Raw genomic sequence first — 27,256 nt, forward strand, 5'->3', positions numbered from 1 at the left:
CAAAACGATGTTCCCAGAGGCTTCTCCTGGCTGGTCTGAGCTGCTGTCCTCTGCAGTTACCTTGCGTGTGGTAAGTATTTTTGCAATAATTTCAGTGCTGCAAACCTCTTGTCTTTCTCTTTCATCCTCTTTCAAAAGAAAAAAAAATTATTCTAAAAGTAACGAATTCCGGAGCCAGTAAAACGTTACCACGTAACTAACACAAGGCAGAATTGAATAATAGGTATTAATCATTTGTTTTGGTGAATTTTTGTTAAAACCCACGTCTGCAACATGTAATTGTCTTTTAAATTAAATTTGACAGTGGTGATTCATAAGAGCCTGTGTATATCATGACAGTTTCTTAAAAATGAAGGTACATTTTTTAAGAGAAAAAAATGTTCTTAGACATTGAAAGAAGAAATTATCGTATCATCATTAAGACTGGTGTCTTAATATTCTGTTTAAGCAGAATATTCTAAAATTCCTTCTAGAAACTTGTTTCATTTGTAGCTGGTTTCAAGATTTGCTGTTGGAATTACTTTTGCTAGTGTGGGGCAGGGGGACACGACGTCTGCTTCAGTCATTTTGAGGTTTATTATTATTTTATTGTCCGAAGTTAATTCTAAATGGCTCTGTTTTTATATAACAAAAACAATTTTTTGAGATCATCACAATCTGGCCACTTGTTGCCTGTCCTGATTTGTATTGTTGTTATTATGGGCACTATTACCAAGGCACATCTCAGTATTTTCACTGTTGAGGGAATGATTAGCTTTTCTCACTTGTATGATTTAAAGAAAGGAGAAAAAGAAGGTTTTTTTCTCCCTCTTACTTCCAGGTCCCTAAGGCAAACACATTTCTTAAAGATGGTGGATAAAGGGCATGTGCAGTTTGGGAGGTGTTATTTCTGACATCTAGATAGATGTACAGTCTAGAGATTGTTTTTGCGGTACGCGGGCCTCTCACTGTTGTGGCCTGTCCCGTTGCGGAGCACAGGCTCCGGACGCGCAGGCTCAGCGGCCATGGCTCACGGGCCCAGCCATTCCGCAGCATGTGGGATCTTCCCGGACCGGGGCACGAGCCCGTGTCCCCTGCATCGGCAGGCGGACTCTCAACCACTGCGCCACCAGGGAAGCCCCAGTCTAGAGATTTTGAAATTGTGTGTATGGGACATAACAGTTTCTGTATTCATACATTTGTTCATTCATTTATTTTTTTTAAACATTCATTATTGAACCTTTACTCTGCTCCAGGCACTGTGTTAGGATAAAAAGATGAGTGGCTAGGACCCGTTGTGCTCAGACTCCAATAGAGGTGTGGGACCTGAAAACAACTGACCTTAAAATATAACCAGGACCAGACAGGCATCTTGAGAGGCCTTAAATACACTGAAAATGTGTGGTGTGCTACCCATCCACACCCATCCATATGTAAAGAAGTCTGATGTGATTGTGATTATTTCCCTCAAAGTTTTCACTATTTTATTTCATTTTATTGCCCCAACTTTATTGGTGGCTTAAGGATGTGCTTAGTTTACCTCTTGCAAAGCAATCAACCCTAAGAACAACCCCAATGCACTTGAATGCATTAGCAAAATGCAGAGGAATCCAGGAGGACTGAGCAAGCACCATTGGTTAGCCATCAGTTTTATTGAGAAATTAGCACTTAATACTACTTTCAAACTCATTTGGGTTTTATGAGGATGGGCGGGGGAGGGGGGATGAAAATGGAGAAAAATGTGTGTGCTTTTAATGGCTGCCCCTGTTAGCGCATAGATCATGCTCCGGAAAAATACATCTGGAGGCTTTTGGGAGAAAAACATATTTTATAATTGAGTGCTTGTATAGGCTGCTGCTTTTTTCCTGAATTAAATTTAAGCGTTTCATGGCCACCAGGTAATTGTATTTTTACTGAAGTTTTGAGATCCATTTATACTGACTAGAGCACTCACAAATGGTTTTGTTATCTTCTTAGAAAGTATTGGATGGGACTAGCTCAAGTTACAGATTACAGACACCACCCAAATTCACCATTCTGTAACTTCTGACCTTTGATTTTATGGCAAATGGCCAGCACTCTCTTAACCCCCTTTACTTCCATCACCAGTACAAGTTGTTGGCATTGGGTGGGATGGGGGGCTCTTCCTCCCCATCCCTCGCAAATAGTACAAAATCTAAAATTATTTAACAAAGTTGACTGTTTACCAAAAAAGTTTTCTAAAAAAATCAACTAAGTCCCTTCAAGATGTTTGTGCTGAAGTGGATGCAGCTATTAGCTGTCTTTTACCAGGTGAGTGATCTTCAACCCACATGATTCAAAGGACAGATGATTTCAATTCAAAACTGAGTTGCAGCAAGATGTAAAATACAGTCCTGTACATCATAGGTCTTCTAGGTTTGGTTTTTGTTTTTGTTTTTTTTTGCAGTACGTGGGCCTCTCACTGTTGTGGCCTCTCCCGTTGCGGAGCACAGGCTCCGGACGCGCAGGCTCAGCGGCCATGGCTCACGGGCCCAGCGGCACTGCGGCATGTGGGATCTTCCCAGACTGGGGCACGAGCCCGTGTCCCCTGCATCGGCAAGCGGACTCTCAACCACTGCGCCACCAGGGAAGTCCTCTTCTAGTTTTTTTAACCAAGATATTAAATCTGAGACAGTTGCAGGATTGCTATACTGCTATGACCAGATACTAGATATGCCAGGCATGGGTAGAGCCAAGCCCTCTGCAAGTCCAGGAGCTGGTGATACCCTCTTCTCTTTTTGGGATTCCCCCCTGCTGAGCTCCTATTGAAGACAAAGTGTTCTAAGAAAGATGTGAAGAGAGAAACAGAATAAAGGCAAGATATGAGTCTGGGGAGATAAATAATTGCCTAAGTGAGGAATATGATTTTAGTTGAGAGTTTTCATAGCTGCATATGAATTGAGACTTCAGAGGTAACTCCAAGATTCATTCACTCAACCAATAATATTTCAACCTTTAATTCTGCAAACAGAAATAAACTATGGGATGAGCTGGAAGAACTCAGATTAAACTCTTTCTTGGAAAGACTCTTTCTGCTCCTTTATACCAACTCAAGAGTCATGGTAGAGGTGTTAACTAATTAGATAATAATTCTGAGCTAGAGCACAATGATTGGATCCCACTTCTAAAAGAGATAAATGCTTCCTCCCCAGTTATAACAGAAAGGGAAGCAGCCTTCTCTTCACTGTAGGATAAATGATTTTATTGCCACTTTTGGGTATGTTCATTAAAAGGTGTTCCTGCACACAAAAAAATTTTTGTTAGATTAAATGGAAGGATATAATCACAGATGTCAATAGTGGTTAACTTTGTATGCTGGATTTAATAGAAATTTTTTCTTTTGACACTTTTGTGATTTTTAGACATGTTTTCATTGATCATATTAATTGAGCTAAGTTTTTAAGATTATACACATTTGGGGTGAAAATTAAGTGGGAGGGGAAATTTGAAATTAGAGAGGAAATGTGTGTTTTATTTTTGTGTAAAAGACTTAAGCTCCATGGGCTTCCCTGGTGGCACAGTGGTTAGGAGGTCCACCTGCCAACATAGGGGACACGGGTTCGAGCCCTGGTCTGGGAAGATCCCACATGCCGCGGTGGGACTGAGCCGCTACGCCACATCTTCCGAAGCCTGCGCGCCTAGAGCCCGAGCTCCGCAACATGAGAAGCCACCACAATGAGAAGCCCGCGCACCACAACAGAGTAGACCCTGCTCGCCGCAACTAGAGAAAGTCCACGCACAGCAACAAAGACCCAATGCAGCCAAAAATAAATAATAAATAAATAAATAAATTTATTAAAAAGAAGAAAAAAGGCTTAAGCTCCACCACTTCAGTACTCAAATCATCATTTTGGATAGACTTCCTTTAATAATTATAAAAATTTAATTCTCAACCCTCCCTGCACCTTGGAATCACCTGGGAAGCATTAAAAATATCAGTGCCAAGGCCAGACCAATGGGCCAGAATCAGAATGCAGCCAAGTGGTTGGTATTTTTAACAGGTCAACTCATAATCTAAGGTTCCATATTATAATTTTTCTGTCTTCACAGCATTGACCAGGAAGTTACATTACTTAGAATTAGACTCCACGGGCATTTTACTGCTCTCTTCTATTGTCAGAATGGGTGGGTTTTGGTAACATCTGATATGAAAGTTTTCCAGCTCTAGGGCGTAGAACTTGGGACTTTGATCAGTCATACAGTCAGATGTGATTCACTGGTGTGTGCACAAGATGTACTGCTTAACAAAACACCATCAGCTTGTTTTAAATGGATATTTAAATACCGGGGTTAGCCTGTGTCAGCCAAGTCTCCTTTCTAAGCTTCCCCACTGGTCACTTGCTAAAGCAGTTTTAGAATGGGTTTCTGAGAAAAACACAGACTTTTCTGCAGCCATGCCTTTGGCTTATCTCCGTGTTGAATTAGGATGGCTGTTAGCTCACCTCCATGCTACACTAGGATGGCCTTTTATTCAGGTACATGTCCTGGTTGCATCTTTTAATTTTTATAACAGTGCATTTGCCTTATACACCTTTCCTTCTGTGTACCTGTTGCTATGTATAATAAGCAACCCTAGTTGGGAATCTGAACTCAGTTTCTTGCCAGAGGCTTCTAATTAAACCTCACTTCTGCCCAAATCTTATCAAGCCCCAGCTGGTGAAAATACTATTCATGGAAGTTTATAAAAGAATATGCATCCATGTGTTTCACTGAACAATCTAAAATATCTGATTTTTAATCTTGAATCATCCCAGATCATCAGAGGGGTAAATACTTAGATGGGATCATTTTAGCTTCTCGGTGATTGCTTTCAGTGATTCTACCCTAACATTGTGCTGTAACCCTATATTAGGGTATAGGTTTGGGAAAGTCATTCTATTTATTTTAGAGATACTGATAAAGGCTTTAGCCACTGCATGTCACAAATAATCTCCTTTTTGAGGAGCTTGATGAGAAATTTCTCTAGGTCTCAATCTGTTTTCATTTTATGGACATGATCAATCTCCTAAATGTTTATGTTCCCTCTTTGCTTTGCCTGGTAGTGATCTCAGAGGGACAGCAGTCAGTGCTCCTGAAGAGAGATCTTAGTTCCCTGCCCAGGAATTGAACCTGGGTAGCCTGGATGGAAACCAGGAATCCTAACTGCTAGACCACCAGGGGCTAGAGGCTAGAAGCAAGGTGGCCCTAGCTCTTTCCCCTGTTTGAAAGCAAGAATGTTTCAAGGAGGCAAAAACTGTAAAAAACAGGTACGAAGTTTATTATTAGAGACACAGCATAACATGTGGCAGAGCACACAGAGAAACAGTTTACTTATTTAAGTCAGAAGCAAGGCAGAAATACATACCCAGAGAGAAAGGGTATGGGCATCCTCTCTAAAGAGGAGGAGGCAGTAAATCAGAAGCTACAGAAATACACACCTAGAGAGGAGTGCAGGCGTCCTGAATGAGAAAAGCAGTGAAGAGGTGATTTAAATCCCTTCTATAGGACAGTCCTTCCTGGTCTTTGTTTACATTTGGCCAATTATCTTGCTTCTTCCTTCACACCTGACTGGTCCTAGGATGCTCCCCAACATGCGTGTGCAAATTTTTGTTAAGATGGATCCCACTGCAGAGGCCTGTGGGTGCATGTCCACACTTTTTATTGGGTGGTGCCACCTACCTTTTTGACCCCCAAGGAGCCTTCCTGCACATGTGCAGAAAGGGAAGTTTTCCTGACCTCAGGAGTGGTCATCTTATCTCTTCGCTTCTCAGCAGAGCTCAGCTTCTGCCACTACCTTTGTCCTTAGAGTGTCTGGGGGAGAACAAAGCTTCAATTTCACTCCGCGTGACAGACACCAGCTGTCCAGCCCAGGGACCCATCTGTCTCCTACCTCAGTAGGAATCTCAGAGTCTAATTTGCAGCCCATGTTGAACGCTGTACAGGAAACTTAGAGCAAGCACCAAATTTACTCCAAATTTACTTCCCTGATTTCTTCATTTTTGTATCTTGTTATGTATGTAAGCTTGTAAACTGCTCAAATCTTTTAAAAAAACAAGACAAGAGTATGAATCAGAATTTCTCAGCCTTGATACGATGGGGCCAAATAGTTCCTTGTTGGTGGGAATGGGGGGCATGGGGGAGGAGGAGGGAGGGGAGGCATCCTTGGCCTCTACCTACTAGATGCCAATAGCAGTTGTCCCCCCACCTCAAGCTGTGACAACCAAAATGTCACCAGACATTACCAAATGTCCCCTGTGGGCAAAATCACCCCCGATTGAAACCCACTGGTTTAAATGAATAAATAATCTGATATTGAACATGTAGGGGAGGAAAAGTTTTCCTCAACCCTCTTAGGATCCCTGGCTGGGTCTGAAAATTAAACTAAGACAGTTTGACAGGAGAAATGCCTACAAATTTTATTAAATTTTTACATATATACATGGGGACTTTCGTAAGAGAATTAAAGACCCAAAGAAGTGACCGAAGGGGAAACTTTCATACTTTTAGACAAAGAAAACAGTAAACTTGTGAAGAATTGACAAGACAAAGGGGTTTGCTCTAGGGGTACTAAATGGTGAAAAAGTAACAAGGTTTGTTTACTCTTTTTTTTTTTAATTTATTCTTTATTTATTTATTTTTGGCTGCGTCGGGTCTTAGTTTCAGCAAGCGGGAACTTCATTGAGTCTCACGGGATCTTTCGTTGTAGTATGTGGGCTTCTCTCTAGTTGTGGCATGTAGGTTCCAGGGTGTGTGGGCTCAGTAGTTGTGGCGCGCAGGCTTAGTTGCCCCATGGCATGTGGGATCCTAGTTCCCTGACCAGGGATGGAACCTGCGTCCCCTGCATTGTAAGGCAGATTCTTTACCACTAGACCACCAGGAAAGTCCCAAGGTTTGTTTATTCTTGGCCCTAAATTCCATCTCTGGTGTTAAGGGTGTCTGCCTTCCTTCTGGTACAGGGAGGGTACCTTTCACATAAGAGACTTATCTCCTGCTTTCAGGGAAGACAGGTGAAGGGAGAGACCTTTCTGCTTTTGCCATTTTCTCAAACTCCTTCAGCTTAAGATATTCAATATGCCAAGATGCCACATTTTAGGGTAGCTGGTCCTGAACCCCATCAAGCACTTAGTAGTTTATAGGCTTTGTGGAGGCCACTGTCTTTGGGAAAAACGATCATTGAAGCCCAGTGACCACCCTCAGAAAAACCAAAAAAAAAGGGGAAAGAAAACTTAAGTTCTCAGAATGCACATAATTACAGATATCTCATATCCGAAGTTACTATAACTTTCTGTAGCTTTCTTAATAACTGTGGGAAGGAGGAAGTGAAGATACTATCATTGTCATTTACAGAAAAGGCACGGAGATAGCCAAGTATTGGTGCTATGGTTAGAGCCCAGTATCCTGACCCAAGTCCAGTGGGCTCTTCACCACACCACCAAAGTGTTAAGCAAGTTCAAAGGAGGGAGAGAGGCAAAGCCAACTTGGAGGATTTGGAATGGCTTCATGGAAGAGGTGGCATTTGAAATGAGATGTTGACAGGTCAATGGGGAAAGTGGAGGCAAGAATTCACAGCAGGAACAGTATAGATGGACAGTTTGCAGAGCAGTGAGGAATCTGACTGGATATGGGAAGGACATGGTCAGGGAAGGACTGGGAAAACAGGGTCAGTCAAGTTGTGAAGAGCTTCTGAGGGCAGGCTTACAGGGTTCGGGTGTGCAAGGCAGTCTTTCCCTAGAACCGTGTGTGCCCGACACCCCTTAACAAATTATAAGATCAAAGTAGAGAAGAAGCTTAATGAATTAGGTCCCCAGAGAGATTAGTGATGGTAGAATGACAATGGAAGCACATGTATCATGTTCTTCTTATCCCCTACCCTCTCCCCAAATTACACACTTTGGTGAGCCAAGTCCCCTTCACCTTCTTGATGAAAGGAGGGTGACTGGACTCTCCTGGTGTCCGAAAAGTTCCCAGTCTTGCACTATCAAAAATACAAGAGGGGCCTTCCCTGGTGGCGCAGTGGTTGGGAATCCGCCTGCCGATGCAGGGGACGCGGGTTCGTGCCCCGGTGCGGGAAGATCCCACATGCCGCGGAGAGGCTGGGCCCGTGAGCCATGGTCGCTGATCCTGCGCGTCCGGAGCCTGTGCTCCGCAACAGGAGAGGCCACAACAGTGAGAGGCCCACGTACCACAAAAAAAAAAAAAAAAAAAAAAATACAAGAGAGCTCCTAATTTAAGCATTATCAGGCATGAGCACCATTTTAACCATTAGGGAAAATGGTTTTGAGTGGCATTTTTTAAATAAAAGTAATTTAGTTTCCATTAGAAAATGCCCTACCTTCAATTATGCATAATCTTTTAAAATTTCCTTATAACTGAGCGTTTTCATTGTTTCGATGAAAATTTCAGAAATGACATAATCGGTGGTACATTAGGCAGAATGCTATTGGCATACAGACAATACCGAATTCTGTATGAGATCCAGATAATTGGCTCCAGGTGCAGACTTAGACCCAGGGACTAAAAGGCAGGCCTGCTGTAGAGTGTCTGGGTGCTGGAGAAGACCAAGAAAGGAGATTCCTTGATAGGTGCAGGATCTGAATGTTTCTGGGGGACAAGGCTGCAGGGGGTTGGAAGCCAGATACAGATGAGTGACTAATCTTCTTTCTTTACTCCCAGTCTATAGAAAAGAAGGGACCATTTCCTCAGCTGTGGCCTACATGGGGGCTTTCCTAGGTGGGGCAGGAAGCCCTCCTCCCACCCCCCAGTTAGTGACCAGAGGCTTTTTGTTTATAGAAATGATTTAGTTTAAATTAGGAAATGCCATACCTTCAACTCTACGAAACCATCTTTTAATTTCCTGATTCAGTTTGTATTGTTTTGGCTAAAATTTCAGAAATGACATTGTAGGGGAAGAAAAATAATTTTCCCTCTACCCTTCTATGTCCTCGGCCCCTGTAACAAAAGATAAAGAAGAGAAAATTCAAGATTAAAAATCAGAAGTTTATTAACACGTGTATCTCATATACATGGGAGGTACCCAGGGAAAACTGTAACTCTCACAGGTGTCTTAGAATTCAGGCTTAGGGACTTCCCTGGTGGTCCAGTGCGTAGGACTCCAAGCTCCCAATGCAGGGGGCCCAGGTTAGAGCCCTGGTTGGGGAACTAGATCCCATATGCCACAACTAAGACCAGGTGCAGCCAAAATAAATAAATAAATAAGAATTCAGGCTTAAATACCATCTTCAGATAAAGGCAAAAGAGAGAAGGTGGGGATAAGCCATTTATGGGGAGGTGGCTGGGTAAACAAGGGTAAAGTTTGTTATGCAGACAGTAACTCCACTGAAGAGTTTCTTGTGATTTAGAGTCATCCTTCTTTTCTTGGTAGGAGAGGGAGACACCCTTACAAATGGACATTTCCTTTATAAGTATAAATTTCCCTTAAAGCGTGACTTCTACTCTGTTTTCCAGTCTTCTCCTGTGTCTGCTGTTTCTCAAAATAATCAGCTCAAAATAACTGTTATCCTAACGAGGCATATTTGTGGATGGCATTTTCTGGTTTACAACATAACTGGTCTAGTGTGACACGGAGGCTGCAGAATTCTGCTTGAGACACACAGGAGCTGGAGGAAAGGAGTGGGTCATTCCCTGCTCCAGATGCAGACTCAGACCTGGGACTAGAAGACAGGCCTGCTGTGGCATGTAGATGCTGCAGAAGCTCAAAATGATCAAAAGCACACCTTTCTCAGTTGGCTTTATTTTACTTTCTTGTTCCAGAAGTGGGTTGCATATAACCCATGGAATTATCTGGTAGGAAGCTGAAAGCCAGAAGGAGGTGGACAGAGAAAAGGAGGGGATGGAAATCGAGGGAATGAAGAGCCCTGGGAAGCCCAAGTTAGTGATAGGCAGTGGTCTCGCCCGATGCCATCAGGATAGCTCAGACTGGCTGAGAGAAATAGAGCCCACGCAGGACCCGGGCTAGTCAATGAAACTCCTTCCACAAGACAGAAGCCTTGGTAGAATGGAAGAGCTCTGACTTTGGCTTTAGCTCATCTGGCTTTGAACCAGCCTGAGTTGCTTAAGTTTTTCTGGTATCAGATTTCAAAATAGAAGGCGAGATCGTTATAAGGCTAGAATCCAACAGCTTTAAGATTGCCAAACACGGAAACTGGCAATAGCAACTGCTCAAGAAATTTCAGTTTTCCTTCCTCTATTCATGAATAAACAATTGTGTTTTCCCAAAGGAAATGCTCTTAAAAGAATTTAGATAGAAATCAAATAAATCACTGCCGCCATTAGTATGCTTTGGGACCCTATGGGGGAGGGGGTGGAGAGAAGAGCAACCTTGGAAAGTCTGCTGTTTTCGCCTCCTCCCCCTCTTCCCATTCCTGGAAACGCAGGGAGCAGTAACTGCCCCACATTGGTATTACCTCATACCAAAATCATTCCCTCAATGTTCCAGATAAAATACAGGATGCCCAGTTAAATTTGAATTTCAAATAAAGAACGAATAATTTTTTAGTATATCTCAAATAATGCTTGGGACATAATTATTCAAATTTAACTGAATATCCTGTATTTTTTCCCTAAATGCAGCAACTCTATTTAATCATTTAACCATAATTTCTGTTTTTCTCAATTTTAAACCTAGGTGCCTGCTTCCCAGATTCTTTAGCAATCTTTAAGTAAAAAATAGTGGCATTAGCAGGTATTGGCTAGGATGTGGAGCAACTGGAACTCTCATACATTACTGATGGGAGTGTAAATTGGTACCACCACTTTGGAATACTGTTTGGCACTATCTATGAACCCTAGGACCCAGCAATTCCACTCCTAGATATCGACACAACAGAGATACATACATAGTTCACCTAAAGTTATGTACAAGAATGTTATAGCAGCACTGTACTATTGATAATAGTCCAGACTGGAAATAATACAATGGTAGCACAGATAAATAAATTGTGGTATATCTATACAATGGAATATTATACAGCAATGAGAATGAATGAATTCTTGCAGCACACAACATGGTTGAATCTCACAATCATAATTTTGAGCAAAAGACGCCAGGAATAGAAGAATAAATAATGTATATAATTCAATAAATATGTCTCAAACACAGGCAAAATGATCCTCTGGTGTTAGAAGAAAGGGTAGAGGTTGCCTCTGGGTGGAGGGTTAGACTGCCTTTGAGAGTAAGGAGGGCTTCTGGGGTTCTGTAAGTTTCTAGTTCTTGAATCAGGTTGTTGTTACAAGAATTGTTCACTTGGTGAAAATTCATCAATCATGTTTACAATTTCTATACTGTATATATAGTGCATTTCAATTAAAAGTTTATTTAAAGAAGAAAAGAAGAATAGAACTGGGGAGATTAAACTGTCAACATAGGAACAATAAGTAGAAGGAAGAGAGAAGAGGCAAGTTTGGGGGCAGTGGGGTACCCGGCAGGACTTGCCACACAGAAGAGGCATTTCAGGGGCTTCCCTGGTGGCGCAGTGGTTGAGAACCTGCGTGCTAATGCAGGGGACACGGGTTCGAGCCCTGGTCTGGGAGGATCCCACATGCCGCGGAGCAACTAGGCCCGTGAGCCACAACTACTGAGCCTGCACGTCTGGAGCCTGTGCTCCGCAAGAGGAGAGGCCCGCGCACCACGATGAAGAGTGGCCCCTGCTCGCCACAACTAGAGAAAGCCCTCGCACAGAAACGAAGACCCGACACAGCAAAAATTAATTAATTAATTGATAAAAAAAAAAAAAGAAGAGGCATTTCAGACAGGAAGTGAACAAATCTATGGGGGCACAGGATTCCTGTTCTGATCTCTGAGTTCCAGCACTTGCACTTTGAACATTTTTTTTAACTCAAAAGCGATGTGTAAGGGCGTCACCAGGACAGCTCGTCACCAGGACAGCTCGTCGGGCCTGCTGCAGACACGACATCTGTATCTGCTAGGAAACTACACTAGACAGCCTTCAGAATCCCTCCCGATGCTCTTGTTTCATGATGTTGTTAATGTTCTCTAAACCACAGTTTCTCACCTCAGCCCAGTTCACATTTGGTGATGGAAAATTCTTCCCTAAAAAAAAAAACCCTGTGCTTTTCAGGATGTTTAGAAATATCCTTGACCTCTACCCACTAGGTAGTCCTCACCTATAGTTGTAACAACCCAAAATGTCTCCAGACATTGCCAAATGTCCCCTGGGAGTTGCAGTAATCTCTGGTTGAGAACCAGTTCTCTACACATGTATTGTGAACCCTTGGGCAAGCTTTTATTGACTGGTTTCAAGATATTAAAAATACATAACACACATACAGACATACGTACGGACATAAAAAGAAAGAGGTTAGTCACAAACTGTCTAGCTTCCGGTAGTCCCAAAAATTTGTATGAGAAGGGACGTTCTAGGAGAATGATTACCTTTTATTCCTGAACAAGGCTTGCTCATTTCTGCTGGCCAAGATTTATAGTCCCTGATTGGTAGAGTTCAATGGAAAGAAGAATAAAGGCTTTGGAGCTCAGAACTGAATTCAAATCCCAGCCCTGCCACTTTGTCACTCTGAACATGTGGCTATTTTCTGTTTCTTTCCCTTTCTTCTGTAGCCTTGTGGGAGAACTACCCACATCTTACAATTCCTAGGGGTGTAAAGGAGGTATGGGGTGGGAGGAGTATTGTGTTTCCCTCCAGAGCCAAGTACTACTCTCTTATTTAACTAACATTCATGAAGTACTTACCCTCTGCCAAGAATCACTCAAAGAACTTTTCAAATATTAATTCTTTTAATCCTCATGACAACTTTGTAAGTTGGATACTGTTAACATCCCATTTCACAGATGAGGAAACTGAGGCACAGAGAGGTGAAGTAACTCGCCCAAGGCCATGTAACTAGTCACTGGGAGAGCTGGAGCCTAAGGCCAGAGTCCATGACCTAACCACTCGATCGTGCTGCTCGGTCCACTTTCTCATCTTCTGGTTCCTACAACATCTCCTGTGAGGTGCTTGCCATATCTTTTCCCTGGAGAGACTAAGAAGAGGATGTGGGACGAACACTAAGTCTTTGAGACAAGCCTCATTTTCTCATCTACAAAGAGGTTGGCCTGGCGATCATGATCTTTCCTTGGCCTTGGCACTTGACCACTTTGCCTCAGTTTTCTTGTCTGCATTAAAAAGGGTCTTATCACCCTTAATTCCCTGAGTGCGCTGGCCTGCTGTGAATATTAAATAGAGACCAAGGTTCAGTAGAGATCAAACATGAAAAGCATAGCACTCTATACGAGTGTAAGCCATTGTGATACTGGCAACGCATCACATGCAGATTTTTTCCATCAGCTTTCACTGGCACCTGTCTCCCATGTATACGGTGATTTGCAGATTTCAAAATGTCTTCACATACATGATCTTATTTGAGCCTCCCCAATACTAGCAGTGACTACGATTCAAGCCTTCTGATTCCTAACGCATTGTCGTTAGCCTTGGGGTGCTGGGCTCTCAGGCGCTTTTCCGTACCATTAAGTCAGGCATAGACCCTGCTACTTGGCAACATTTAGTTTAAAACAGACACAGTGGTGCATATGTCAGGTCATTGACACACAGGAAACACGGTGTTTAATAGACATAATTCGATCACATTAATACGACAACTCAAAGAAGAAGGTCACATTATACTCATTTTAAAGATGTTAAAACTGAGGCTCAGAGAAGTTAATTTGTCCAAGGACACACAGAGGGTGGAAAATGTCTGCTGCAGGTGTGGGAAGGAGACCTTGAGGTACAGCCGTGCATTTCTATCCCTACACTCCGACCCTGCTTCTTGCTCCCAAAAGCTAATGTCTTTACTGTTCTTTATGCGTTCCACCCTCTTTCTTTCCCCTCTGCATTTCCTCACATTTTTTCCCCTGCCTCGAATGTCTACTATCTATGCTTAGACAAGAATCCCATGCCCTCCAATCAGCCTTCTCCAACTTCACCAGAACGAATGATAATTCTACTTCTGTTACTTTGGAAAAAAACAAAAAACACAAAACTTGTTCCCAGATCACATGTTTGGACTTCTCCAGCTCAGGGCCCTGAGTCAGATGCTTATTTTACACCTCCCACAGGGTCAAAGAGATTCACAGAACAGACTTGTTTTGTGAAATTAAATACCACCACTTCCTCTTTGAATTGTACTTGTCCATCCGGTGCTATGTAAGTGTCTCTGCAGTTTTAGGTCTTTAATTTCACTACTAGAGATTCCCACCTCATGAGTTCTCTTCTTAGTTTCTCCTCCTTATTCAAAGTTCTGATACCCCCCTCTGGTTTTGTAACTATACCTAATACCAAAATGAAGCCAGGCTTGCTGGATAAAAAGACTTTGAATGAATCATCCTTTTCTCTTCTTGTCCCCTTTTGATTTGGTTCTCAGAGGAATAATTGTCTGGGAAAGGAGTCAAACAAATATGATTTAGAGTTAAAGCAGTCAGATTAGGCAATAATACAGCTGGTCCCCTTCACCACTCTTACTTTTTATTAACCCTTCTCCCTTAAGAAGCACTTGGGCACTTATTAAACATACAGATTCCTCAATCCCTTTCCAGACCTATTAGATTAAATCCAAATTTCTAGGGATGTATCATTCTTAAAAACGCCCTCAAGTGATTCTTACACTAAAGTTTAAAACAATAAAAGGAAAATTTGTCAGTTATAAGCAAGTTTTCTATTGTATTTAAATAAGTTATATCACAAATGTTAGCTAACAATATGACAGTGGTTTTCTAAGACGGAATATCTATAAACAAACCAGTGGACACTAACTGCTATGTAGAATAGTTTAATTCATAAAGACTCCGTTATAATGAGAAATACAAAACACATCTATACAAAACCTGAAAAGTTTGTGTCTTACCCCAGCACAAATTTACATTCACTCTATTAGACAAGGGAATACTATCCATTCTGATGACTGTTAACCACCACCTCTCTGCTAATTCATTCTTTCAACAATGTTCTACTGCATATCTGCTGTGTGCCAGGCACTGTTGTAAGACTCCCTGGTCAGTCCTTTATTACTTTAGCTTGTCAGTTAATAGTCTGCACCACCACATAGCAATATATTTTCCTGCATTATCAGCAAAGCCATCATTGCCCTCCTAGTCAGTCAGAAAGGAGAAAGACCTTCTAATTCTAGTTAAATATTTATCTACACCTTGCAGTTTCAAACATGATTCTTCGTGTGATTTGACCATAATTATATAGCCTTCTCAATCTGGGTGGTTTTCTCTTTGTGTCATAAAGCGAGTTCTTGATAATAAATATTTGAGGCACCTTTCTAAGGCAGTTCGAAGTGTTTTGGTATTTGTTATTCCATGAACTTTGACTTGGTGGGGAGTTGGCTGTTGGTGGGAATCAACTGATAATAGTCAGGGATCTCAGAGTAGACAAATGAGTCAGCAAGAAATGCAGAGCAAGGTGAAGAGCTTAGAAGACTGATTAGGAAGGACTGAGGAAGAGTGATATGACATATACACTGTGGTCTCCAGAACTGGCTGTATCAGAATCACCTCTTGAAATTTTTACACACCCAGGGTCCACCCCAGGCTGCTGAATCAGAATCAAGTATCTACATTTTTAACCAAGCACTAGGGATTGGGAAGCCTTGTGGTAGAACCTTTGACTGGGGCCTTTCCTGAGAACATAGTGGAGGAATATTGAAGGAGCAAAAGCCGAGAGATAATAGGGGTGGGGGGATGCCCTGTAACTAGTCAAGGGAAGTGTTGAAAGTGACCAGGGACCAAGACTACAGAGCACAGCATTATGGTTAGATTCGAAATAAGAAAGGAGAAATGTCTAACATTAGTCAGTAGTGAAATCATTTTAGTGAATCATTTTAGTGAAGTCACTAGTGAAATTATTTTAGTGAAGACATTTTCTCTCTTGAGAGTTCTGACGGGGTAGCAGCTCACAAGACTGAGCTTGATCGCTGGATGAAATATGAGAAGTATAGGCACCACTTTGTTTGGGGGACACTTATTTCCTACTGGTTTTGCAACCACTGGGTTTTTCTGTGGGACTTGAAGCCTCTTTTTTCAGAGATACCTTCACAAAGGGAAATTAATCTTTTTCCAAGTAAACTTTAGCTATCAGGACACCACTAATAAGCAGTTAATGCTGACATTAGCTAGAAGCATCTGTTTTAATAATAATTTTATGCAGATGTAAAGAACTTTATCTCACAGAGTTCTCTTACAGAGCAACTAAGATAATGTCTGTGGAATAACTTTGTAAAAATTGATTATAATTACTATTAAATAGAAACACTTCAAATGCAAAATAGACATTGTTCAGGATGGTTGTCTTGAAAATTGCTGATGAAAAGAGAGATTGGTGAAAGGAGAAAAAGGAAAAAAACAAAACAAAACACACAACCAGACAACCTGAGAATGGAATCCTCATCCCCTCTCCTTTATGTTGTTTTTCTTTCCCTTATGTTTTTAATTCTCAAATATTGGCAATAGTCTGGAAATGTTATGCTAAGTTAGCTGAATGTGACTAACCCTAAGCAGGAGGGGTGCAATGAAATGTCTTCTGAATTGGTATCTACGTTATATCCAAGACAGTTAGGTGTTGAATACTGTTTTGGTTTTGTTTTCACAGGCAGTACCTTTTTGAACTTAGTCTTAAAAATGAATCCAGTTGTTTCGCAGCCAGGATATGGCGCAGGAGGTGCGACGGTTAGTGACTGGCAAACCGGCGTGTTTGACTGCTGTGATGACGTGGGGATTTGTAAGTGCACATGGTCGTTGCTTTCTCCTGGGCTACAGTCGTGCAGTTGCTGACATAACAAAAATTGTTTGCTTATCCTCTCAAGGGATCCATGTTTTATTCTAGAACTCAGAGGTCACAAGGTGGAACCACTGGGCAGATTTTGCCACAGGATGTGTTTTGTTTGTCCTGTATATAATGACCCCTCTTGCTGTATTAATTTTAAAATATTAGGAACCATATAAAAATCAGAGCCCACGTAAAAATCTAACTTTCCAATCTAGATTTCCAGCTTCTCTTAAAAATTTGGAAAATCTGAAAAGAGGATTCCTCATCCTCAACTGGCAGAAGTCAGTTGCTACCGAGTATTAGCTAAACCCATTCAAAGGGACCATCACTCTACAGTTTGCCATATTTATGTCCACCATCTGCTATTGGCTATTTTGTGGGTTTTTTCCAACTATTTTACTCATTCATTTTTACTTGCCTGTCCTTGAGTTTGTGATTCTTGTCCAGATCAATCACCTCTTTTTATATTTTTCACCTCTTTAGTATCCCTGTGTTCTTGATGTGTTTCTCCAGTCTTCTCTTTACCTCTTCCTTTCCCTACAGTGGTGAGTCTGTGTTTCTGGTTTTCAGTATTCATGTGACTCTTGTGACTGTTCCATTTCAGGAAGCTTTCAGTTTAATTCCTTCACACTACCCAACACACTTTTGTGTAAGACAATTTCCTTGTTTCAGAGTCTATTGCCGAAAGAGTTGCAGACATTCTCTGTGTGGCTGGTCTTTCCACTGTCTTGAAAAACAGCCTCTTTTCTTTGTATATGATGGAAGTTCCAAGTTCAGTGGAGATAGCCTTTTGCTTAAAGCCATCAATCAAAAAACAAGAGCTTTCTTATCTCATGTAGGATACAGTCATATCAAAACTCTACTCTAGAACTTTTCAAAATAGACTTGTACTCAGCATGTTTGCAAACAGTTTCCTGTTTGTTGCTATTTCCTTAGGCCCTTTTTTGTCTTATACAGACTCTTTAAAGTGAAATTTCAGTATGCTTTTTAAGCTTTTGATGCCTATACGCCTTAACTTTTACTTGCTTCAATCCTCATAACAATAATAGGCCTCTACTCTTTGCCAGAACAACCATCTAGAATCTGTTTCCTACTGCTCTACTCATTTTTCCAATTATTTCTTCACTCCATGTTTTCTGACCCTAAACACCCTCCCACAGTTTTCAGAGGGTTTCTCAGACCCCCTGACGCCACAAACTTCCTATTCAAGGATGATCCAAATGTAAACAAGGGTAGGGAAGAAATAATTTGGACGTGCTCAGATCGGCAAGGCAGGAGATTTTGCAATTAAATCTGACCTGGCATATGACAAGTCAATTTTCCCCACCTCCAGGAGTGTAGGGTCCAGAAGCAAGACATAAAGAGCCAGGGGACCCCAGTGTTTTCTCTGAATGTCCATTAAGGCCATTCCTGAGTGAGCATCTTTTTGAAAGCGGTGTGATTAAGTCAAACTCACGATGACCCTGACTAATTCCTCTGTGTGATTTCACCCTGCCCTTAGGCCTCTGTGGGACTTTCTTGCCCCTGTGCCTTTCATGTCAGATTGCCTCTGACATGGACGAATGCTGCCTGTGTGGAGCAAGTGTCGCCATGAGGACCATGTATCGGACCCGATACGGCATCCCGGTGAGTCACCCACGTCCACTGTGAAATAGTTACCCAGACAGGACAGGCCGAGGGCCTTCCTTCAGTCTGACTGGATCTCCATGATTGCCCCCCTCACCATCATGATTTGACCCTAGTCTTTTCTCCACTACCATCCTAAATTTTTTAAGTGATTTACAAAGACCATGTGACTATCTATCCTTTGGAATATATTCATAATAAAATCTTTTATTGATCCAATAGATATGTCTCTGAAAAAGTTGCTGGCGGCGAGCAGGTGAGGGATGGAGGTCAGCACAGAGTCCTTAATCTCTCCTGGCTTTACTCAGAGTCAGACAGAGGACCCTGCAGGGTGGGTGACAGTTGCTTAGAAAGCATTGGGTAAAAAAAGGGTGTATGATAGCTCCCCTCAGAGCTGGCACATTGGTGAGACAGTTACCTCACCGGTAACTCATATGCCAGTGTTCATTCATTCAAAAGGGATTATTGAGCATCTAGAACGTTGTTAGGTCATAAGCTGAAGTTCACTCATCCAACAGGGATTTATTGAGCACATAGAACACGCAAAGTACTATTACAGATATTAAAGACACATCAGTGAATAAAGGAAATCAAAATCGCTGTCTTCATGGAGCTTACATTCTTTTTTTTTTTGAGATTTTTATTTAACATAATTTCAGACTTAAAGTTGCAAAGATGGTACAAAGACTTCCTGAATATGCTTCACCCAGATTCCCCAAATATTAAAAATTTGCCACATTTTCTTTATTTTTTTCTCTTTCCTCCGTCTATCTATGTATCTATTCTATTTTTTTCTGAATCATTTGAGAGCAAGTTATAAACGTGATACCCTGTTATCTCTATTTCAGTGTGTATTTCTGAAAAACAAGGACATCCTCTTACATTACCACAGTGCAATTATCAAAACCAGGAATTTAACATTGATACAATACTATTAGGTAATCTATGGATATTATTTAAGCTTTACCAATTATCCCAATAATTTTCTTTAGATGAAAAGAAAGTCAATCTGGAAGCAAACATTGTGTTCAGTTGTCATGCCTCTTTAGTCTTCTACAATATGGAAGAGTTTCTCAGTCTTTGTCTTTTTTTTTTTTTTAATGAATACAGATCAGTTATTTTGTAGACTATCCCTCCGTTTGGCTTGTCAAATGTTTCCTTATGATTAGACTTAGGTTACACACTTTTGGCAGAAACTCCACAGAAGTGATGCTATGTTTGCTTTGCATCACATCAGGAAGCAAGTGACATCAATTTATCTCATTAGGCGTGATGTTAACTTTGATTCCTTGGTTAAGATAGCATCTGTCAAGATTCTCCATCACAACGTTGCTATTTTCCCCTTTATAATGGATAAGGACTTTGTAGAGAGATGTAAATATCCTGTTCCTCATCAAACCCTCACCCATCAAAGATTCTTGCCGCATCAATTACTACTATGATGGTTATCAATGGTAGAGCTCAGACACTAATGGAACAAGATAGCTGCAATATAACTAAGTAAGAGTATAATCTATAGGATGGCAATAAGTGCAACAGAGAAAAATAAAGCAAGGAAGAGAGGGCTTCCCTGGTGGTGCAGTGGTTGAGAGCCCGCCTGCCGATACAGGGGACACGGGTTTGTGCCCCGGTCCGGGAAGATCCCACATGCCGCGGAGCGGCTGGGCCCGTGAGCCATGGCCGCTGAGCGTGCGCGTCCAGAGCCTGTGCTCCGCAACGGGAGAGGCCACAACAGTGAGAGGCCCGTGTAGCGCACAAAAAAAAAAAAAAAAAAAAAAAAAAAAAGCAAGGAAGAGGAATAAAGTGTTGAAAGGTTCTAATTTTGAATAGAGTTATCAGGAAAGACCTCAGTAAGAAAGTAAACACCTAAAAGGATGAGAGGATGACTCATCTGGGGAAAGTCCAGGCAGAGGAAATAGCTAGAGCCAAGGTCCTGAAGTAGAGCTTACCTGGAATGTTCCAGACACAGCAAGCAGCCAGAGAGGCAGAAATAGTTTGGGGGGTGGGGGGAGGGAGACGGGAGCGTGGAGAGATAATACAAGATGACATCAGAGCATTAGCAAGAGTTAGACCTTCTAGGGCCTTGGAGACCATTATAAGAACTTTAGCTTTTATTCTAAGTGAGCCGGAAAGCCATTAAAATGCTTTTAAACAAAGAAGTGACAGGACGGATTTGTGTTCCTGAAAACTTAGCCTCTGCCCCTCTCATTGTGACCGAGAACAAGTTATTCGTCTTACTAAGCTTTGGCTCCCTCACTGATAAAATGGTAAGAATAATACCTCCCCCAAGGTGGCATAGTAAGAGTCACATAAGATCATGCTTGGAAAGGACTTAGCACAGGGCCTGGCAGGTAACTGTTGTTATCTTTGTTCTTAGCTCAGCTGTCTTCTCCACGCAGGCTACATTCCTCCTGTGGGCTTGCCCAGCTGCCTGTCTCTCAGCACTCCCTGCAGCTCTCATTTATGCCACTCATTTATGCCACTCTCATTTATGCCAGCATAACTTAACACAGGGGTTCTTAACTTTGTGGCTGTCCCATAAAGTTCCCAAAACTGTACACTAAGTGTTGGGTGTATGTAGTTGTGTACATGGGTGTGAGGGTGAGATTCTCAAAGTGGCCCGACCATAATGGCGTAGAGGAAGGGGTGCTTAGCTGGATTCTGGAGATAAAGGTTCTGGGAACAGCTCAGCAAGTAGCTAACTTTTGGACTCTCTGAGAAGTCATTTGTCAGCATCAGTTTTCTCATCTGTCGTGAGAAAGTTGTGCAAGATGATTTCTAAGGTCGCTTCTAGGGTCTGGGATTCTATGCTATAATAAATTTCCTTGGTATACATTAAATAAGTGTATTTATAGACAACGTATCTCTCTTCTTCTTCCTTAGAACAGACTTCAAAAATGGCTAGTAAATCCTAGGACTGATTTATATAATTCAGGTTCTTTGCTTTGTTTCCCGTTTGCATCTATGCAAACTTTTATAGGGCTGCTCCAATACAGCCTCTCTGAACTGCCCCTCCCTTCATGGACACAGTCAAGACAGCATCCCTTTGGCTAGGGCCACAACCTCTGTAGCAGAGGAGAAAGAAAAAAAACAACCACTGATTGAACGCCTAGGTGCTGGGACACTACCTTAACATATATGTGCTCATTTACTACTTACAAACTCTTTATGGTGCAGGGATTGTTATCTCCACTTTATAGATATGAAAACCAAGAATGAGAAAGGCTTAAGGTCACAGAACATGTAAATGCTGAAATTCGGGCTCAAGCTTATTCTGACTTGGAGTCAGGTCTGGTCTTTCCCACTTGACCACCTTGTCTTCCCAAATTGAAGTGTATTCAGCCATGTACCACAATTCATTTGTTTATTTCCTCAATGATTCTGTAAACAAGACTTCTTTTTTTAACAGCTTCCAAAAAAAGTGAAGCACCAGTCCCCTTTCCCAAACAGAGTGATGAATGCAAAATCTTTGCTTCAGGCACCCACTTCCCAAGAAGCTGCTCTGGTCAAGGCGTTTATGTCCCTTATTAACTTCAGCATGGTATAAACCTGTAGTTCATTTCCTCTCATTTGAAAAAGGAATGTTTTTTTCTTTTCTATATTCTCTGTATTTGTTTTATGAAACAGACTTAGAAATAGGGTGTGTTTTCTAAAGGTTTCCCTAGGTCTCTTAGCAAATAATAGTGGGACTTTTTTCCCCCTAAAAACTTCCTGAGGTAAAAGACAGACACAGACATGCTGGAACAGAAAAGTGGTTACATCCTTGTTGAATATTTTCTTCCTTGTAGCATATAATATGTATTCAGTAAGTGTTGGTTTAATGAAGGTTTAAAAGATAAAAAGAATAAAAATAAACAATGAACTAAAGAATGAAAAAAAACAAGTACTTTGAGGAAGGGTTAGAGGATTTGGATGCTTTATCAGGGAAAAAGAGAAGGCCAAGAGACTGAATTTTCTTCAAGCTGAATATCCATTCCTCCATCTGATGAAGGTCACATCATTAGAAGATTTCTAACATTGTTATCTAGTTGTCCACTCTTTGTCCCACATGCTTCCTCTGTTAGATGAACATCAAAATCACTGTAGCAAAGAAAAAAAATTTTATGAAAAATAAATCACTTATAATCTCACCATTTAGGAGCTCCCAATCCTTATAAACTAAATCTACTATAGATCTCTCTCTCTCTCTCTTTCTCTCTGTCCCTGCTCACACTGTAAATTGGGAGTTGTATTAAATTCAACATTTTAAAGAATAAGTGCTATCCAAAAATGGAGTTCAAAATTATTTCAATCAGTCAAGACACACAGTCATAGAATCTGGTTGTCAGACTAGAACCCTCAGATCACTCGGTGCCGACTACACAGGGCAGGAGTCCCTTCAAGGGCATCTCTACCCAAGGGCATTAAGACCCAACTAGACCTACCATGGAGAGGGCCCTCAAAACTTTGCAAAAGGCTTCCCTGGTGGCGCAGTGGTTAAGAATCCGCCTGCCAATGCAGGGGATACGGGTTTGAGCCCTGGTACGGGAAGATCCCACATGCCTCAGACCAACTAAGCCCGTGCGCCACAACTACTGAGCCTGCTCTCTAGAGCCCATGAGCCACAACTACTGAGTCTGTGCACCTAGAGCCCATGCTCTGTAACGAGAGAAGCCACCGCAATGAGAAGCCCACACACCACAATGAAGAGTAGCCCCTGCTCATTGCAACTAGAGAAAGCCTGTGCACAGCAATGAGGACCCAATGCAGCCAGAAATAAATATAATAAATAAATAAATTTATTAAAAAAAAAACTTTGCAAAGCAGCCCATTCTACGAATGAATAGTGGCTTTTCCAGACACTATTCATTCTCTTCTTTCTTCTTTTTCCCGTACTTTATATATCCCTCCCTCACTATGGACTTCCTCCCTTGCAGAATAGCATGAGGGACGTCAATAGAAATGGCTAGAGGGATACAAGGTAAAGCTTCGTCTGGCACTATACTCATAACCAATTGGAAAAATTGGTGCATTACACAACTGGCTTTAAAGGGAACTATTCCACATTAATAAAAATAATACATAAACCAAAAGTTTTCTTAAAAAGAAAAAAAAGAGACAACAGATGATAGACAACTGGGGCTATAATTGTAACCTGCAGATCATTTGAAATGGTATGTTATTATGAAAAGGGCACTGGCTCGAGAAGAGAAAGACCAATCACTGCCACTAATTTCTGTGATCTTAGCAAGTCAGTTAACTTCACTTGGTCATCAGAAAAGTAGGGATAACGTCACAGAATTCTCATGATAAACAAGTGACATAAAATGTATGTTTTAAAGAGGTATGAAAAGTTAAACAAATGCAAGGAATTGTATGACTGTATTTATAGGCTACATGTTGATCCGTTTGTTTTTTAACAGGGGTCTATTTGTAATGATTTCCTATGTCTGGCATGTTTCCCTTTTTGCACCCTTTGTCAACTCAAGCGAGATATTGAAAAAAGAAGAGCAATGAATGCTTTGTAAAAGATGCACGGTAAGTTGGTGGGAATTCTTTGATTTGTGAGTATCAAAACAAATTCTCAAGGACATCTTTGATTCCTTTGGTACTCTGTCTCACCGATACATGAGATATCCATTACCAAATTGGGGGGTAAATGACTTTCAATGGCCAGCCTACACCAATCAGTTGGGAGTCAGCTTCCCAGAGCCTGGGTAGAGAGGGCTAACCCCGATTGGATGGGAAAGAATTCTGTGATTTGTTAGGATGTCTGCCACATGTAGAGTGGCCGTGTGATGTACCAAATAAACATACCACATCTCATCCATAACTATCTTAACTACATCATGATTTAAGTTAGTAGAGACACGTGTACGACAGAACATTCATTTCCCTAAGCCTAGATCACAGGTTCACTGCTGTCAACAGTAACCCATTGAGATGTTACACTAAGTGTGACTGTGTAATATATCTAGTTATATGTTCTTGTCAACTCCACAATATTGAAATAATAATTCATTCTCCAAAGTGGTAGAAAGCTATCTCAGTCTCTATAAATTAAGTGTGGACAGTTTACCCAGTTATCCAAAAGGCCCAAAGTTCCCGTTTAGGAAGAAGAGTACTGACTTTTTGGTGGCAGTATGGTCAAAGTTGGGCAGCTACTCATTTACCTAGTTTCCTAAGCTCTCCTGGTCACATTTTTCCACCTTTTTGTGTGTGTGTGTGCGGTACGCGGGCCTCTCACTGCTGTGGCCTCTCCCGTTGCCAAGCACAGGCTCCGGACGCGCAGGCTCAGCGGCCATGGCTCACAGGCCCAGCCTCTCCACGGCATGTGGGATCCTCCCAGACCGGGGCAAGAACCCCTGTCCCCTGCATTGGCAGGTGGACTCTCAACCACTGCGCCACCAGGGAAGCCCCTGGTCACATTTTTAATCCTCTCAGTTCTTCCTATTTTTCTCAGGCCAGAGAGCAATGGCTTACTCAGTCCTGCCTTTCCATCACTTACTGCCAATCCCATTGAATTTGTTATCAAAGTTTTATTTTCACCTGGAAATAGCTATTGTCTACAAAGTCTTATCTCCCAAAGTCTTCAAAAGTGTTTGGTCAGGATGGTGCCTTCATGAGTATGACTGGTTGGCACTGGCACAGTCTGTCTCCCTCTTACTTATTTTGCCCACATGCAGCACCAAATGATGTCCTCTTCATGAACAACTTAGCTCATTTCATGTTGCATTTTAGTACCATTTTATTTTGTTATTATTATTTTTTATAAATTTGTTTATTTTATTTACTTATTTTTGGCCGTGTTGGGTCTTCGCTGCTGCACGCGGGCTTTTCTCTAGTTGCGGTGAGCGGGGGCTACTCTTCGTTGTGGTGCGCGGGCTTCTCATTGCGGTGGCTTCTCTTGTTGTGGAGCACAGGCTCTAGGCATGCGGGCTTCAGTAGTTGTGGCACGCGGGCTTCAGTAGTTGTGGCACGTGGACTCAGTAGTTGTGGCTCACGGGCTCTAGAGCACAGGCTCAGTAGTTGTGGTGCACAGGCTTAGTTGCTCCCCAGCATGTGGGATCGTCCCGGACCAGGGATCGAACCCGTGTCCCCTGAATTGGCAGGCTGATTCTCAACCACTGCTCCACCAGGGAAGCCCCTAGTACCGTTTTAGTATCCTAGTATTTGTCTTCTGATTGCTTTCTTCAATGACTGATGTGCTTTACTCATTTACAAGCAGAGTCAAGATGGTGAGTTTTCTTATTCTTTTTCCTCCTTGTACCCTACATCCTGAGAATTGGCTGTTGTTTCTCTTCCCTAGCATTGATGTTTCTTTAAAGCCCTTTGTTACCAATGTGGCTCAGAATTTTGCCAAAGTAGCCCTAGTCCCCTACTTAGAATGTGGCAGTTTACTGGTCTAGTCATCCAGTTAATGAAAAAAATTGTTTTGGGGTCTCTGCCTTTAGGAGTCTCTTACCTTAGCATGTTTGGTGAGTCATTGCCATTTGGTAAGAGGGGTTAGCTCTGGCAATCTACAGAGCATTCTGTTGGTTTTCCCAACCACCTAGCAATGGTGCCTGATGCATAGTAGGCACTTAATAACTAATGTGGATGAGTAAATAAATGCAACTTTCAAGCAAGGAAGCATAATGAGGCTCTAACCTAGAAGACTCATCTGAATCTTAAGTAGTGCTTATGACTCCTCCAAGTAGGCTGTACTGAACCAGGGGCCATTATTTGGTATAGATTTTAAATATGCAGCAATTTGGCAGTAGGGTAGCAGTGGAATGAAAGTTTTGATACTTGGAACAAGATAATGTAAAGATGGAATTGATAAGTCCTAATTCATTCATTGATTTAGTCTTTCTTTCCTTTTCTTTTTCTGATTTCTACAGGTCAAATTCACTAGTAGTGAAAGAAAATGCTGGAATGAAATACTGCATCTATTCAGTGCTATCTCACCTCAAGCCTTAAGAAACTAATTCAGCTAATCATATGGTTTCAAATGGCTTCAAAACATTTTTAATTTTTGGTTTATTTTGAAAGAAATATATTTCCACTGCTGTTCTCTGAGATGAATGCCATTAAAAAATTCATTTCCTCAACGATTCTTGTGTCTTTAAATACTGCTTCATGGAAAATTACAATATGCTTCTTTTAAAAATGAGCCCAAGCTTGTCAAAATGTCAAAGTTGAATGATGGGTTCGTAGAGATTCTTCATTCTACTTTTCTACCTTTACGTAAGTTTGAAAATGTCCAGAATAAGAAGTTTTTTAAATGTTGTCAAGTAAAAGGCTTCTGTTATTTTGGATTTTCCCTGCACTGGGAGACCAGGTGTTACCCTGCACGGCCCTTCACCCCAGGAAAGTGTGGTTTCCTCCCTCAGGGAGCCTGAATGTCTTTTGGCACGTCTTCACAGCCCCATAAAGTAAATCTACTCCAGGAGTTAATTGCCTAGCAATGAAGAATTTACTGTAGATTTTATACACAAAGGGAGGATTTCTGTCATAAGCCATGTAGCAAACCACCTAATTAACATTCCCACCACCCATCTCTGTCCTCCCCAAAGTCATCCCCTGCAGCAAGCCAGCCACAGGGACACAACATACCTTTATTTTTCCTTTTTTTCTAGGTTAAATTGGAATTTTATTACATTTTTTTAATTGAGATATAATTGACGTATAATATTGCACTCATTTTAGGTGTACAACATAATGATTTTATATATGTATATATTGCAAAATGACCACCACAATAATTCTAGTTCACATCCATCACCACACAGTTACAAAATTTTTTCTTCTCGTGATAAGAACTTTTAAGATTTACTCTCTCGGCAACTTTCAAATATGCAAGACAGAAAACTTAAATAGCGTTACAA

The 27,256-nt window shown here is 41.5% G+C and overlaps 1 protein-coding gene across 1 annotated transcript; it reads left to right on the plus strand.

Annotated features, from left to right (window-relative positions):
* LOC309821967 (placenta-specific gene 8 protein-like) lies at positions 1 to 26,464 on the plus strand. Its single transcript, XM_082653537.1, has 5 exons — positions 1 to 70; positions 16,605 to 16,733; positions 18,283 to 18,407; positions 23,810 to 23,924; positions 26,270 to 26,464. Exons 2-4 carry the CDS (start codon positions 16,634 to 16,636, stop codon positions 23,912 to 23,914), a joined length of 330 nt encoding a protein of 109 aa, XP_082509663.1. The 5' UTR covers positions 1 to 70; positions 16,605 to 16,633; the 3' UTR covers positions 23,915 to 23,924; positions 26,270 to 26,464.
* The last annotated feature ends 792 nt before the right edge of the window (positions 26,465 to 27,256 follow it).

The sequence above is a fragment of the Grampus griseus genome, assembly GCF_964374135.1.
Source record: "Grampus griseus genome assembly, chromosome: 4".
Classification (NCBI taxonomy): Eukaryota; Metazoa; Chordata; class Mammalia; order Artiodactyla; family Delphinidae; genus Grampus; species Grampus griseus.

Excerpts from the sequence above, each read along its gene's own strand:
- LOC309821967 (XM_082653537.1), top strand. The coding sequence starts at position 16,634 with ATGAATCCAGTTGTTTCGCAGCCAGGATATGGCGCAGGAGGTGCGACG. Across the intron at positions 16,734-18,282 it reads CTGTGATGACGTGGGGATTT|GCCTCTGTGGGACTTTCTTG; the intron begins GTAAGTGCACAT and ends CCCTGCCCTTAG. Across the intron at positions 18,408-23,809 it reads GGACCCGATACGGCATCCCG|GGGTCTATTTGTAATGATTT; the intron begins GTGAGTCACCCA and ends GTTTTTTAACAG.